We start from the raw sequence: 13,434 nt of genomic DNA, 5'->3' as shown, positions 1-13,434 counted from the left end.
ATATTTATTTCTTTATTTATTTTAAGTACGTGATAAGTAGGACAAACACATTTCTATTCAATCTCTATTGTTGTTTTTATTAATTTTATTATCTCTATTGTTTTTTATTGTTATTTTTTTATCTCTATAAGCGTTGATGCTACAGCTGGAGGTGCTGTGCTTTAGATTGGATTGAGTAAATTAAACCTGAGATTGTTTATTTATTCTGGTTCTATGGCTGATGCTCCTCTGGGGTTAGAGCAGATGTTGTGTTGATGAGGTGTAGTATTGGTTTTTCATGGGTTAGGCTCTGTGTATGTAGACATTATACAAGTTTCACCTTTTGAAAGGAATTACTGAAATAAATCAACCTTTTCATGATATTCTAATGGTATGAGCAGCACCTGTAAAGTGGAGTGATTCTATTGAACAGTAGAGGGCAGCATTGAGCTTCTTTTAGTGGACAGCCTCCCGGAAACCATTAGAAGAAGAAGAAGCTACTGTGTATCAACAATGGCAAAGGGAGAATGAGTCTAGAGGGAGGCATTATTTAAAGTGTGTAGGGCACTAGACTCCTGTGGACAACTTACCGATCAAATCAAGTTAAAATAACCAGATTAAGACTGGGGCATTGTGGACTAGCTGCATATTTAAATCCAAAAGGCAAACATCCGGATGGATTATGTCAGTGTGGTCAATTTGAGACTATTTCCCATGTTCTATTGGCCTGTAGATGTTATTATGTAGAAAGGGGAACGTTATTTAAAGAACTTTCAACTCTTGGGCTGACAGTGTTTTCAATAAAGTCAATATTTGCACCAAGAACAGAGTGGATTTTAATAGATAAGGCAGTGGTGAGGTATCTCCAATCTACCAACCTCTATTTGAGAATCTAAAATGGAGTGACTCTAAGTGAACAGTAGAGGGCAGCATTACGCTTCTTTTAGTGTACAGCCTGCCGGAAACCATTAGAAGAAGAAGAAGAAGAAGAAGAAGACTGTCCCACGTGTGTCCGTGAAAAACTAGAAGAGGAGAAAAAGATGAAGAAGATCGGATTAAAGAGAGCAAAGGAGGAGGAAGATGAGCAGAAGAAGCAGGTTAGAGTCATATGTCTAACTGTTATAAACGTAACAAAACTCATTCACTCTGTTGATATTTCCAACCTAACAGCGTTTATAATGTTATTTCAGAAATAGTTAGTATTTTAATAGTGTTTATATTATTAATATTACACATATTCAGACTAGAGGAGGTGTCCAATGTTTTCCGCTGATGCTGATTTTAGCCGATCTGAGCACTTTTAAAAACCGAAGGAGCAGCTCAGCAGCAGTATTGAAGCGAGGCAGTCCTTGCTTCCACACAGGTGACCCCTGGTGAATGAAAACACCGACTACCTGTTTACATTCCTTCTACAAACTTTTAACTTATGATTGTTATGTATTTTTTCTCTATTTACTTCATTGTTGTTGCTTTCTTTTACTGACTTGTGTAATTGTTTTAACAACTGTAAACTGTTTGAGTTTTTGAAAAGTGCTTATAGATAAAATGTATTATTATTATTATTATTGATGGTAAAGAGAGATTTCTGAGTGTGAAAAGGACAGTATGAGTTCACACTGTGAAACGGTAAATTTATGAAGTTAATCAATCACTAACCAGGTCCATGATTATTTTATTTAGATATTATTTTATTTACATTTACAAATTAGAAGGAAATGCACAAGATGGACATGTTGATAAGTGAACTAAGTAACGCCATCAGCTGAAACAGTTTCAAAAGTCAGGAAAAAAAAGAATTTTCAGCTTGTGTGTTAGCAGCATTAGCTTTAGCAGCATTAGCTTTAGCAGCATTAGCTTTAGCAGCATTAGCTTTAGCAGCATTAGCTTTAGCAGCATTAGCTTTACCAGCTAACTTGAGGGGTATTCCATAAAGTAGGTTATGTTCAAACTCTGAGTATCTCATTCCTAAACATGAGGTATGTTTATCTCTGAGTATGTTACCATGGTAACATTGTCCATGAACTAAACCTGGTCACTGACAGGTTTTATCAAAGAAACCCTGGGTTTCTACCTGGCTCCGCCCACCTGAACACTTTAATGAACCTTAACACTTTTCTCTGAAACACATTAGTGACATCACACACCACAGACGTGTTCACATCATTACTAATGTTGTGTTGATTTATGTTTTTTTTTGTGATAACTTTAATTTTCTTTCTAACATTGTAGATGTAGATCATTTAGTGAAACACACTGAGAGGTTGATCTACATTAAAACATCTACTGACGTCTGTAGTAAAGTTCACTGAATACAAACCTGTAGATAATATAAAGGAGGAGATGATCATTTAAATTAATACACTTTTAAGGCTTGATTATTGTTTTATATTGTTATACAGTTAAATCTATAGATCATACATCTATGAAGGTATGATGTCACAGTGAATTGTGACGCTGGTCTTGGAAGCGATGGATCGTGGGTTCGGGTCCCACTTCAGTGTTTTTTTATGACGTAGAGATGAATCTGGTGATAATATTACATTAAAATCAATATAAATGATTAGATATGAAGCATCAGTCACTGTGTTTATATCCAGTGTAACAGGAGGACTCTCTATACAGACATCCTATGATGCTGACACGTCTCCTCAGACACATTTTATTATTATTATTCACCACTCGTCACGTCACTGAAGAGATAAAGTGATGAAGTGATCATAAAGTGTTATTAATTACAGGTGATTTAATCACTATAATCACTGAAGACTGAACACACCTTTAGAACAGGATCATATTCATCAAACACTGACTTATTTCACCATCAGGGTGAATAAATCACTATCTTCTGGGTGGTTACCATGGTAGTTTGTGTAATCATTGGTCCATTGATGATGGCTTTTTATCGCTTTTTGTACTCAAAGTTTATTGATCCACTTCATACCAGCTGTAATGAATCAGATACCCAGAGTTTCCCATCGCTGGGTATTAGGGATGTAACGATTAATCGTAAGGCAGTTAAAAATCGATTCATAGGTATCACAGTTGATATCAATTTTCTGAAAATTGAATCGCAGTACTTTTTTTTTTAACCAGCAGAGGGTGCTATCCACAAGTGTAGGCGGTGGGCGGAGTCTGCTAATACTTTCTTTCTGGCCGCCTTCTACTCTTACATATATTAATAAATGATTCATTACCCCTTTAGCACCGAAAGAATATCTGTAATATTACTTGAATATCTGTAAAAGTCACGTTTTTCTATTAGCTCTGTCTGCTAGCATAGCTTCTCTTCTTCACTGCAAGATATCTGCATGTCACTGTGTTACCAGCGCCCTCTGCTGGTTCAAACGAATATGACGTAAATCAGTGTAATCACGGTTGTTTTTTTTTTTAAAGTCCAATTGTTAAGGCACAAAATACATTTTCAGTTGCATTTTTAAAAGAAAAATAACTATTATGCAGTTTTGCATTGTTTATTATAGAACCAGAATTTAAATTAATATTTATTTCATTTGTATTATTCCTTTATTTATTTCATTCAAGATTTATTTTTACTTAAATTGCATTGTTTTGAATTGTTTATCAAGGAATTCTTTTGACAATAAAAATAAAATGAAAATAGTAAAGTATTTTCTAGTTGTTTTCCCAATAAAAAAATTTGTCTACAGTCCCATTTTGTAAAATAAATCGTGAGAGAATCGTATCGTGAACCCAGTATCGTGAATCGAATCGTATCGGGAGTTCAGTGAATCGTTACATCCCTACTGGGTATGTTGACCCAGAGTTTATGGATAGACTCAGTTTGTTAACCCTCCTTTATGGAACACACCTTCGGTCTTTCTGCCTCAGAGACCGATACCACACTTACGCAAAAAATATTTCAAGGAATCAAAGCTTCAATGGGTAAAATAATGTAAATCTCTTCCTACACCGTCAGCCATGGAGAGTTTATCCCTCTGACCTTTGACCTAATGTGGAAGAACCAAACCAGAGCGAGAGTCAAAAAGCTTATTCGGCCTCTGAACTAAAATGAGTTTGACGCCCCTGGTATTCAGTGTCTGATGATTAATTAGTTCATTAATAGTCTGTTTGTGAGCAGGTGCTAACGTTCAACATGAGTCCTGCTGAGGAAGAGGAGGGTGATGAAGATGTCTCAGACAGTGAGGAAAGTGTTTACTCTGGACTGGAGGAGTCGGGGAGCGACTCTGAGGACGAGCCCTCAGCCAATCAGCAGGTAGAGATCAATCATTGGGTAATCAATCATTAGGTCATCAGTCACTGGGTAATCAATCAGCAGGTAGAGATAACCTGCTGGGTCAGGGAGACTAAGGTGTGGACCTCTCTTCTCAGCAGGAGGGGCGTGTCCTTAATGAGGAGGTGGAGCAGCTGGAGGAGCGTGTCCTTAATGAGGAGGAGGCGGAGCAAAGAGAGGATGAGTACGAGAAGGACTCCTCAGATGAAGAGGTGTGTGTTTGTGTGTGTGTGTGCGCTGATAGTTTTGTGTGTGTGTGTGTTGATGGTTGTGTGTGCGCGCGCTAGGGATGTAACGATTAATCGTATGGCAGTTAAAAATCGATTCATAAGCATCACGATTCACATCAATACCGTGAAAATTTAATCGCAGTACTTTTTTAACCAGCAGAAGGCGCTATCCAGAAGTGTGGGCGGCAGGCGGAATCTGTAATACTTTCTTTCTTTTCTTAAACATGTTTATAAATGATTCATTACCCCTTTAGCACCAAAAAATATCTAATATTACGTGAATATCTGTAAAAGTCACGTTTTTCTATTAGCTATGTCTGCTAGCATAGCATCTCTTCTTCACTGCAAGATATCTGCATGTCAACCAACCACTGGGTTACCAGCGCCCTCTGCTGGTCCAAACAAATATCTGACGTAAATCGGTGCAATGTATGTTTTTTTTTTTTTTTTGTAAGTCCAATTGTTAAGGCACAAAATACATTTTTAGTTGCACTTTTAAAAAGAAAAATGACTATTATGCAGTTTTGCATTGTTTACTATAGAACCAGAATTTAAATTAATAGGTTTCTTCTTCATTTGTATTATTTCTTTATTTATTTCATTCAAGATTTATTTTTAGTTCAATTGCATTGTATTTACGTCAGATATTTGTTTAGATCAGCAGAGGGCGCTGGTAACCCAGTGGTCGGTTGGCATGCAGTTATTCCACCAGTGAAGAAGAGAAGCTACGCTAGTGTGCTCAAACAATTGGTCGAGACATCCTCTCCATTCATGATAGTCTGAGAGTTCAATGCCCTGCCCAAACCTCAGGTGATGACTGGCAGCCTTCCCAAAATGGCTGCCAACCTAATACAGACTTTACGATAGATCAGATAGCCGCCAGCTCCATTAGCAGCATCCCTGCTACCATGATTCTAATCATGTAGATTTCTTCCACGTCCTCAATGACAAATAGAGACAGATGACCTTTCAGGAATCAGGAATCCATCGTGTATCCAGCTGGAAACGTTCCATCAGGACACGCAGGCTCTCCACAACCTGTATGTGTGTGCGCTGATGGTTGTGTTGCGTGTGTGTGTGTGTGTGTGTGCAGGACATCAGGAACACGGTGGGGAATGTTCCCATGGACTGGTACAAAGACTTTCCTCACATTGGCTATGACCTGGAGGGGCGGAGGATCTATAAACCAATCAGGAACAAGGACGAGCTGGACCAGTTCCTGGACAAGATGGAGAACCCAGAGTTCTGGTGAGTACTGGAACATATCATGACTCAGCAGTTTGTACTAGCTCAACTGTGTGCGCATGTGTAGGAGAACGGTGTGTGACCAGCAGACAGGTTCTGATGTGGTTCTGTCTGAGGACCAGCTGGAGCTGATCAAACGTCTACAGAGAGGACAGTTTGGAGACGTCAGCTTCAACGAGTACCAGGTGAGCCTCACACACACACACACACACACACACACACACACACACACACACACACACACACACACACACACACACACACACTGTTAAAGTTTAAGTTCAATTTCTTTGCCATTTGCAGTGAAAAAACACATTGGAATATTTGTGCCAAAATACACCAAAATGCACCAGAGACAGCAACAACAAACACCAAAATAGACAAAATAAATGAACACTATGAAGTGTGGTAATAAAAACACACACATAACCTACTTAAAACAATACAACAATAAAACGATACACCGATAAAAGTGCAAGAACAGCCTTCAAAGTTTGTGGGAAGAAGCTGTTAACTCGGCGAGATGTCCTGCATCTCAATGAACGATATCTTCTCCTGGAGGGAAGAAGTTAGAACAACAGGGTGACCAGTACCAGAATAGTTATTGATGATTCTCAGAGCACGATTAAAGAGTCTGTAATCATAGAGATCCTCCAGAACAGAACAGAATCTTAGACAGGGCTCGAGACTGCGACCAAAATGGTCGCATATGCGAGTATTTTTTCAGTGTGTGCGAGTGAAAATTTTATCTGGTCACATTTGTGCGAGTACGTATAGGATGACAATATTTTATACGGAGCAGCTGAACGATCCGTCATGTCCCACAGAGTTCACTTCTCTTTCTCTCTGTCTCTGCGCTGCGGAATTACCGTAAAACGGTGTATAAACGGGCACTGCTAATTGGCTGGTGGAGGTTGACCGAGGAGTTCAGAGTGGAGGCTGGTTTTACTGCAGTGCTGTGGGTGAGGAGACGGTGCACGCTCACGCAACTTGGCTGCGGGTAATGCAATGGTTAATGTACCGAATATAAACATCAATGAGCTCCTTTGGAGTGTGGGCGGTCCGTGAACGGAGTCAGACATAATGAGTCGATCACTGAGTGCACGCTCACATTGAGAGCAGCAGTAAAAATGAAGAACGTGCTGAGCTCAGCAATAGAGCGTACACACTCATCAGAATCATCATGGAGGACCAGAACTGATGGACTATGATACCAGGACAGATGTTCAGCTGTGGTTCTACCAGAGCAGGGGTCTGCAACCTGTGGTTCTGGAGCCTAATGTGGCCCTTTGACTCTTATACAATGGCTCCCTATAGCTTTAAAAACTATTGAAATAATAGTTATTTTTTACAGAGGTTATTAATGATTAATGACAAATAAAATCATGATATAATAATTTATTAAGCTAAAATAAATCAGGTTGTACAATGACTCAGCACATTCCTACAACATCTACAGACCATCAACTTTCCTCCACCTGTGACTAACCTTAAGTTTTAAATCCCTGGTAAGAAACTAAACCAACAAAAACACTATTTCTGGAAGAAAATACAGATTTTAATTGTGTGGGAACAGATTCATTTAACCACCAATGTACAGGTTAAATATGTATGTTTTATGAAATGAGTAATTAGCATGTGTTGATCACATGATCATGTGTTATTATATTCATGTTTCAATTCAAGTACCTTCATAGAGAAGGTCTTTATGGCTCCAGGAGGACTTTAATCCAGGTGAGATGAGGTTAAATGGTTCCTTGTAGAGTAAAGGTTACAGACCCCTGACCAGGGGAAGAGGGTTAGGAGACCCCACTATCAGAGCTGGACCCTCTCAGTTTAATTCATGGGGTGAAACAATGCAGATGATAAGTTGGTTATGTTACTGTTAAATTAATTCATGTACAGCATTTATGTAAAATAATAAAACAGAATAAATGTAACCTGTTGTTATGATTTAATGTTATTTAAAAACATTGGTACGTCTTCTTTTAAAATAATATAAAAACTTTCAGCCACTGCTTGTTGCAGAAAAACTTAATATTGACATGAAAACATTTAGCAAATATATCTTGAGTCATTGTTAATCTTTACTGCATACGAAACTACAGTACGTTAGTTAAGTCAACTATTCATTAGCATGTGTGGCTATGCTGTAGACTACCCCCACCCCCACTCAAAAAAAAGAAAAAAATGCTGCGACCAAATTCTGTGCTGGTGCGACCAACTGAGAAAGTTAGTCGCACCAGTGTCACCACTGGAAATGTTAGTGTAGAGCCATGATAGTTATTAATAAATGCTCTAAGTTTCTGCAGAAAGAACAGACCCTGACGATGTTATTAGTGTTTTTGTTTTATTTCAGGTCATTAGACAAAGTTAAACCCAGAAACTTGCATTTCTCAACAATTTGCACTTGAGAATTATTAATAACAGGCGTGTGAGAGTTATCACCACTAAAATCTAAAAGAAGTTCACATGTTTGAGATGTTTTCTTTACTCCACTGAACAACATTTTAAACTTCTGCTCTATAAGATCAATCATCATTCTCAGTAATGATGACATCAGCATATTTGATGATCAAACTGGAGTCAGAAGAAGAAGTGTATAAAGTAAAAAACAAAGGACTTAAAATGTCCCCTGAGGAGATGCAGGACTCATAAACACTTATATATTTTTACTCTATGATCTACCAGTTAAAAAGATAAACATCCACTTACACATAACGTCACTCAGACCAACAGATGGAAGTTAATCAACCAGTTTACCTCAGACAAGAGAATAAAATGCATTAAATACTGTAATCAATGAACAACATTCTAGTTTAGCATTGTCTAAATGTTCAAAGTAAAGGAGATCAAATCCTCAAAGCTCCTGTTTTTTATACATAAACTGTAACAGATCAACACACACAAGGATCTGGTTCTTAATGAAGTCCAGTAGAAGCTGCTCAACAGTCTTCATCAGAACAGACGTGAGGGTCACAGGACGTCACTAGAGATTTCTTAGGAACCAGAATAATGGTGGACTTTGTAAATCTGTCTGGGACAAGTTGTAGATATATGTTAAAACAGGGACAAGTTGTAGATATATGTTAAAACAGGGACAAGTTGTAGATATATGTTAAAACAGGGACAAGTTGTAGATATATGTTAAAACAGGGACAAGTTATAGATATATGTTAAAACAGGGACAAGTTGTAGATATATGTTAAAACAGGGACAAGTTGTAGATATATGTTAAAACAGGGACAAGTTGTAGATATATGTTAAAACAGGGACAGTAGACGAGGAGGGATGTAGTCTGGATCTGGGAACTGGACAAGACACACTGAACTTCCTGCTGCGTCATCATAAAAGCACCCTGCTCAATGCATTCTGGGAAGACGAGGGATCAACAGATTCAAAGCGACAGTAAAAGTTGTTGAGCTCATTAAGCAGAGCTTTGTTAACAGGAACAGTTCTTCCTGTACTTGGTTTCCAGGACGTAATGTTTTTTATTCCTTTCCACATGCGTTGAAGGTCGTCCTCTTCAAAGTAGCGCTCTAACGGTCCCCATAGGAACGTTTTTTATTGAGCGTAACAGGACAGGAACCGCATCATCAGATGGAAACACTAATGATCGCTCGTGTATTTTCAATGTTACGTCAGAGTTCATCTATGGATTGACTGCAGTGTTCTTTAGGTTCTTTTGGTGGAAACACAGCAGTCAATGTAAAAGTTTATGTAACAGCGTCACAGAATTCATCCACATTGTCAGACTGGAAAACGAACCAGTCATTGGCATCAAAGCAGCCCTGGAGCTTAATATCAGCCTCTTCAGACCAGCACTGAACCATGTGAGAAGTTGTTTTGTTGTCTTCTCCTCTGTGTATGAGAAGTTAGCAGGAGATCAGACTTCATAAAGCAGGTCTGAGACAGGACGTGTTTATGTTTCTGTAACTGATCCAGAATATGTTCAGCTCTAGTTTGCTGAGTCACATGTTGATAGTAGACATTTATTAAAGCTACTATAATCACAGCGTTGGGATCAACACTCTCACATATGAGCAGGTCATTTAAACTGTACATAATGTAATTACAAAGACCTCCTGCTGAAGATCAAAGGGTGACATCTTAAAACAAGGCATTCCTAAATTGCAGTACATGTTTGATTAAAAATAGAATTGTCCATAGACCAGCATTGATGAATTATAAAACACACACAGGAACAGCCCGCCTCGCTTTCCCCGCCGTCGGCTGCAGGCTGCCTGCGCGGCAGAGACGCCCAGCCTTCTCCCTCTGTTCACGGCCACTGTAGTGGTTTAACGCCGCTCGCCGCTTCCTCAGGTTAAGCTTTCTATAAAGTTTCTACGCCTCAGATCATTTAACACTTGTAACAGCTCACACACTTTGTCCAGAGGTGTCTGACCATCGTATTTCACTGTGTGTGTGTGTGTGTGTGTGTGTGTGTGTGTGTGTGTGTGTGTGTGTGTGTGTGTGTGTGTGTGTGTGTGTGTGTGTGTGTGTGTGTGTGTGTGTGGTGTGTGTGTGTGTGTGTGTGTGTGTGTGTGTGTGTGTGTGTGTGTGTGTGTGTGTGTGTGTGTGGTGTCAGCCCTCCGTAGAGTTCTTCAGCAGAGAGGTGATGATCCATCCTGTGACCAACAGACCATCTGATAAACGGAGCTTCATCCCTTCACTCACTGAGAAGGACAAGGTTAGTGATGATGGTTGACCTCTGACCCTGCACATGCTTTCACACACACTGACTCTCTGACTCCTCCCCCTCAGGTGTCTAAGATGGTCCATGCTATAAAGATGGGCTGGATCAAACCCCGGCGGGTGGAGGACGACAGCAGGGGGCGGTACTACGATCTGTGGACCAATGAGGACTCTTCTTCTATCCTCAACAAACACAGGATGCACCTTCCTGCTCCTAAGCTCCGCCTCCCAGGACATGAAGAGTCCTACAATCCCCCTCCAGAATATCTGCTGACTGAGGAGGAGGTCAGGGACGTGTGTGTGTGTTCCCCTACAAAGGGCGCTGTTACAGTGTGTGTCCTTCCTACAGAGGGCGCTATGGGAGCAGCAGGATCCCTCAGACAGGAAGTTACCTTTCGTTCCCACCAAGTTCTCCAGCCTCCGTCACGTTCCGGCTTTTTCTCGTTTCATTCACGAACGTTTTGAGCGCTGCCTCGACCTCTACCTGTGTCCTAGACAGAGGAAACTACGGGTCTGTACCTGTTTGTCTGTACCTGTCTGTAGCTCACCTCTAACTCACCTGTCTGTACTTCTTCAGGTCAACGTCAACCCTGAGGATTTGATCCCTAAACTACCAAAACCAAGAGACCTGCTGCCATTCCCCACCACACAGTCCCTGGTACACACACACACACACACACACACACACACACACAGATAGATGTTCTGTGCACGTCTGTCCTCTGATCACATGAATCCAGAATGTGGATAGATTAAACTCCCCCCCCCCCCCCCCCCCCCCACACCACCACTGTGTTAAAATGGTTATTATTATTATAACAGTAAGTAAACAGTGTGTGTGTGTGTGTGTGCAGGTGTACAGAGGTCACAGTGGGTTGGTCCGGTCCATCAGTGTCAGTCCCAGTGGTCAGTGGTTAGCCTCAGGTAACTCCTCCTCCTCCATAGTTCCTGTCAGTAGCTACTGACCGTGATGAATGTCAGTTATTCTTTGTTGACAGGAAGTGACGACGGCTCCGTCAGGTTCTGGGAGGTGTGTTCAGCTCGTTGTGTTAGGACGGTTCAGACGGGTGGAGCTGTGAAGAGTGTAGCCTGGAACCCTAACCCCGCCTTCTGCCTATTGGCTGTAGCTCTGTCAGTACCTGTGTACCTCACCTGTCTGTTACTCACCTGTCTGTTACTCACCTGTCTGTTACTCACCTGTCTGTTACTCAGGGACTCGGTGGTCCTGATCCTGGCACCCTCATTGGCTGATGGTCATGTGACTTCATCGTCAGAGAGACTTCTAAAGTCTCAGCAGGAGGCGGAGCCATCAGAGGGGGTGAGCTGTAATTGGGTGGAGACTAAGGGGGAGGAGCTAAACCAGTGGATCCGACTGAAGATTGGTCATCCAAAGGTAAGTAGGCGTGGTCAGACCCTGCGTGCTGACTCAGCACTAACAGCCTGTGGCCCTCAGGTGGTCCACCAGGTGACGTGGCACTCTAAGGGCGACTATCTGGCCTCAGTGATGCCCGACCACTCCAGCCACCTGCAGGTTCTGATCCACCAGCTGAGCCGGAGGCGGAGCCAGAACCCGTTCAGCAGGAACAAAGGGCTGGTCCAGAACGTATCCTTCCACCCTCTGAGGCCCTACTTCTTTGTCGCCACGCAACGCTCGGTGCGCGTCTACAACCTCCTCAAACAGCAGCTCACCAAGAAGCTGCAGGCCAACGCCAAGTGGGTCTCCAGCATGGCCGTGCACCCCACAGGTAGGTCACCTGACTGAGAAGGGGTGGAGCCTGACTGTATGCCACAGGGCAGAGCTTCACCTGTGTGTGTCTGCAGGGGATCATGTGATCTGTGGCAGTTATGACTGTAGACTGAGTTGGTTCGACCTCGACCTCTCAACCAAACCCTACAGGATGCTACGGTCTGTACCTCACCTGTACCTGTCTGTACCTCACCTGTCTGTACCTCACCTGTACCTGTCTGTACCTCACCTGTCTGTACCTCACCTGTACCTGTCTGTACCTCACCTGTCTGTACCTCACCTGTACCTGTCTGTACCTCACCTGTCTGTACCTCACCTGTACCTGTCTGTACCTCACCTGTCTGTACCTCACCTGTCTGTACCTCACCTGTACCTGTCTGTACCTCACCTGTCTGTACCTCACCTGTACCTGTCTGTACCTCACCTGTCTGTACCTCACCTGTCTGTACCTCACCTGTACCTGTCTGTACCTCACCTGTCTGTACCTCACCTGTCTGTACCTCGTCTGTCTGTACCTCGTCTGTCTGTACCTCGTCTGTCTGTACCTGTCCGTACCTCACCTGTCTCTGTAGACACCATAAGAAGGCGGTGAGGGGCGTGGCTTATCACCGTGGTTACCCTCTGTTTGCTTCAGCGTCTGACGATGGTTCAGTGATCGTCTGTCATGGAACCGTTTACAGGTAAACCACATAAAATACTGTTAATAATCAGAGTTATTAATTAACGTGTGTGTGTTCCAGTGACCTTCTCCAGAACCCTCTCATCGTTCCAGTCAAAGTTCTCAGAGGTCATGTGATCACTCAGGATCTTGGTGTTTTGGACGTTACGTTCCATCCATCACAGCCCTGGTTGTTCTCCTCTGGAGCAGACGGAACCGTACGCCTCTACACATAGACAGCGACACATAGACAGCTACACATAGACAGCTACACATAGACAGCTACACATAGACAGCTACACATAGACAGCTACACATAGACAGCGACACATAGACAGCGACACATAGACAGCGACACATAGACAGCGACACATAGACAGCGACACATAGACAGCGACACATAGACAGCGACACATAGACAGCGACACATAGACAGCGACACATAGACAGCGACACATAGACAGGCGACTACATAGACAGCGACACATAGACCAGCGGCCCTGGACAGCACACATAGACAGCGACACAATAGACAGCGACACATAGACCGCGGACACCTAGACAGGGACACATAGACAGGGACACATAGGCCCCGGGACACATAGACAGGGACACATAGACAGGGAAACAT

The 13,434-nt window shown here is 42.1% G+C and overlaps 1 protein-coding gene across 3 annotated transcripts; it reads left to right on the top strand.

Moving 5' to 3' along the window:
• The first annotated feature begins 454 nt into the window (after window positions 1-454).
• LOC114458494 (ribosome biogenesis protein bop1-like) lies at window positions 455-13,118 on the top strand. 3 transcript variants are annotated; one of them, XM_028440871.1, is made up of 16 exons: window positions 455-1,076; window positions 4,061-4,210; window positions 4,330-4,440; window positions 5,552-5,706; window positions 5,771-5,888; window positions 10,292-10,393; window positions 10,468-10,683; window positions 10,748-10,909; window positions 10,976-11,056; window positions 11,253-11,322; window positions 11,397-11,529; window positions 11,611-11,791; window positions 11,852-12,143; window positions 12,220-12,304; window positions 12,718-12,825; window positions 12,886-13,118. In XM_028440871.1, exons 1-16 carry the CDS (start codon window positions 1,020-1,022, stop codon window positions 13,037-13,039), a joined length of 2,175 nt encoding a protein of 724 aa, XP_028296672.1. In that variant the 5' UTR covers window positions 455-1,019; the 3' UTR covers window positions 13,040-13,118. The 3 variants fall into 3 exon arrangements, with proteins under 3 accessions (XP_028296672.1, XP_028296673.1, XP_028296671.1); XM_028440872.1 differs by having other exon boundaries at window positions 940-1,076; window positions 4,076-4,210; window positions 4,327-4,440; XM_028440870.1 differs by having other exon boundaries at window positions 955-1,076; window positions 4,327-4,440.
• Window positions 13,119-13,434: the final 316 nt, after the last annotated feature.

This window comes from Gouania willdenowi, unplaced genomic scaffold (genome assembly GCF_900634775.1).
Source record: "Gouania willdenowi unplaced genomic scaffold, fGouWil2.1 scaffold_120_arrow_ctg1, whole genome shotgun sequence".
Taxonomy (NCBI): Eukaryota; Metazoa; Chordata; class Actinopteri; order Blenniiformes; family Gobiesocidae; genus Gouania; species Gouania willdenowi.
The sequence above is the reverse complement of the archived record's forward strand: the minus strand, read 5'-3'. Positions and strand labels throughout refer to the sequence as shown.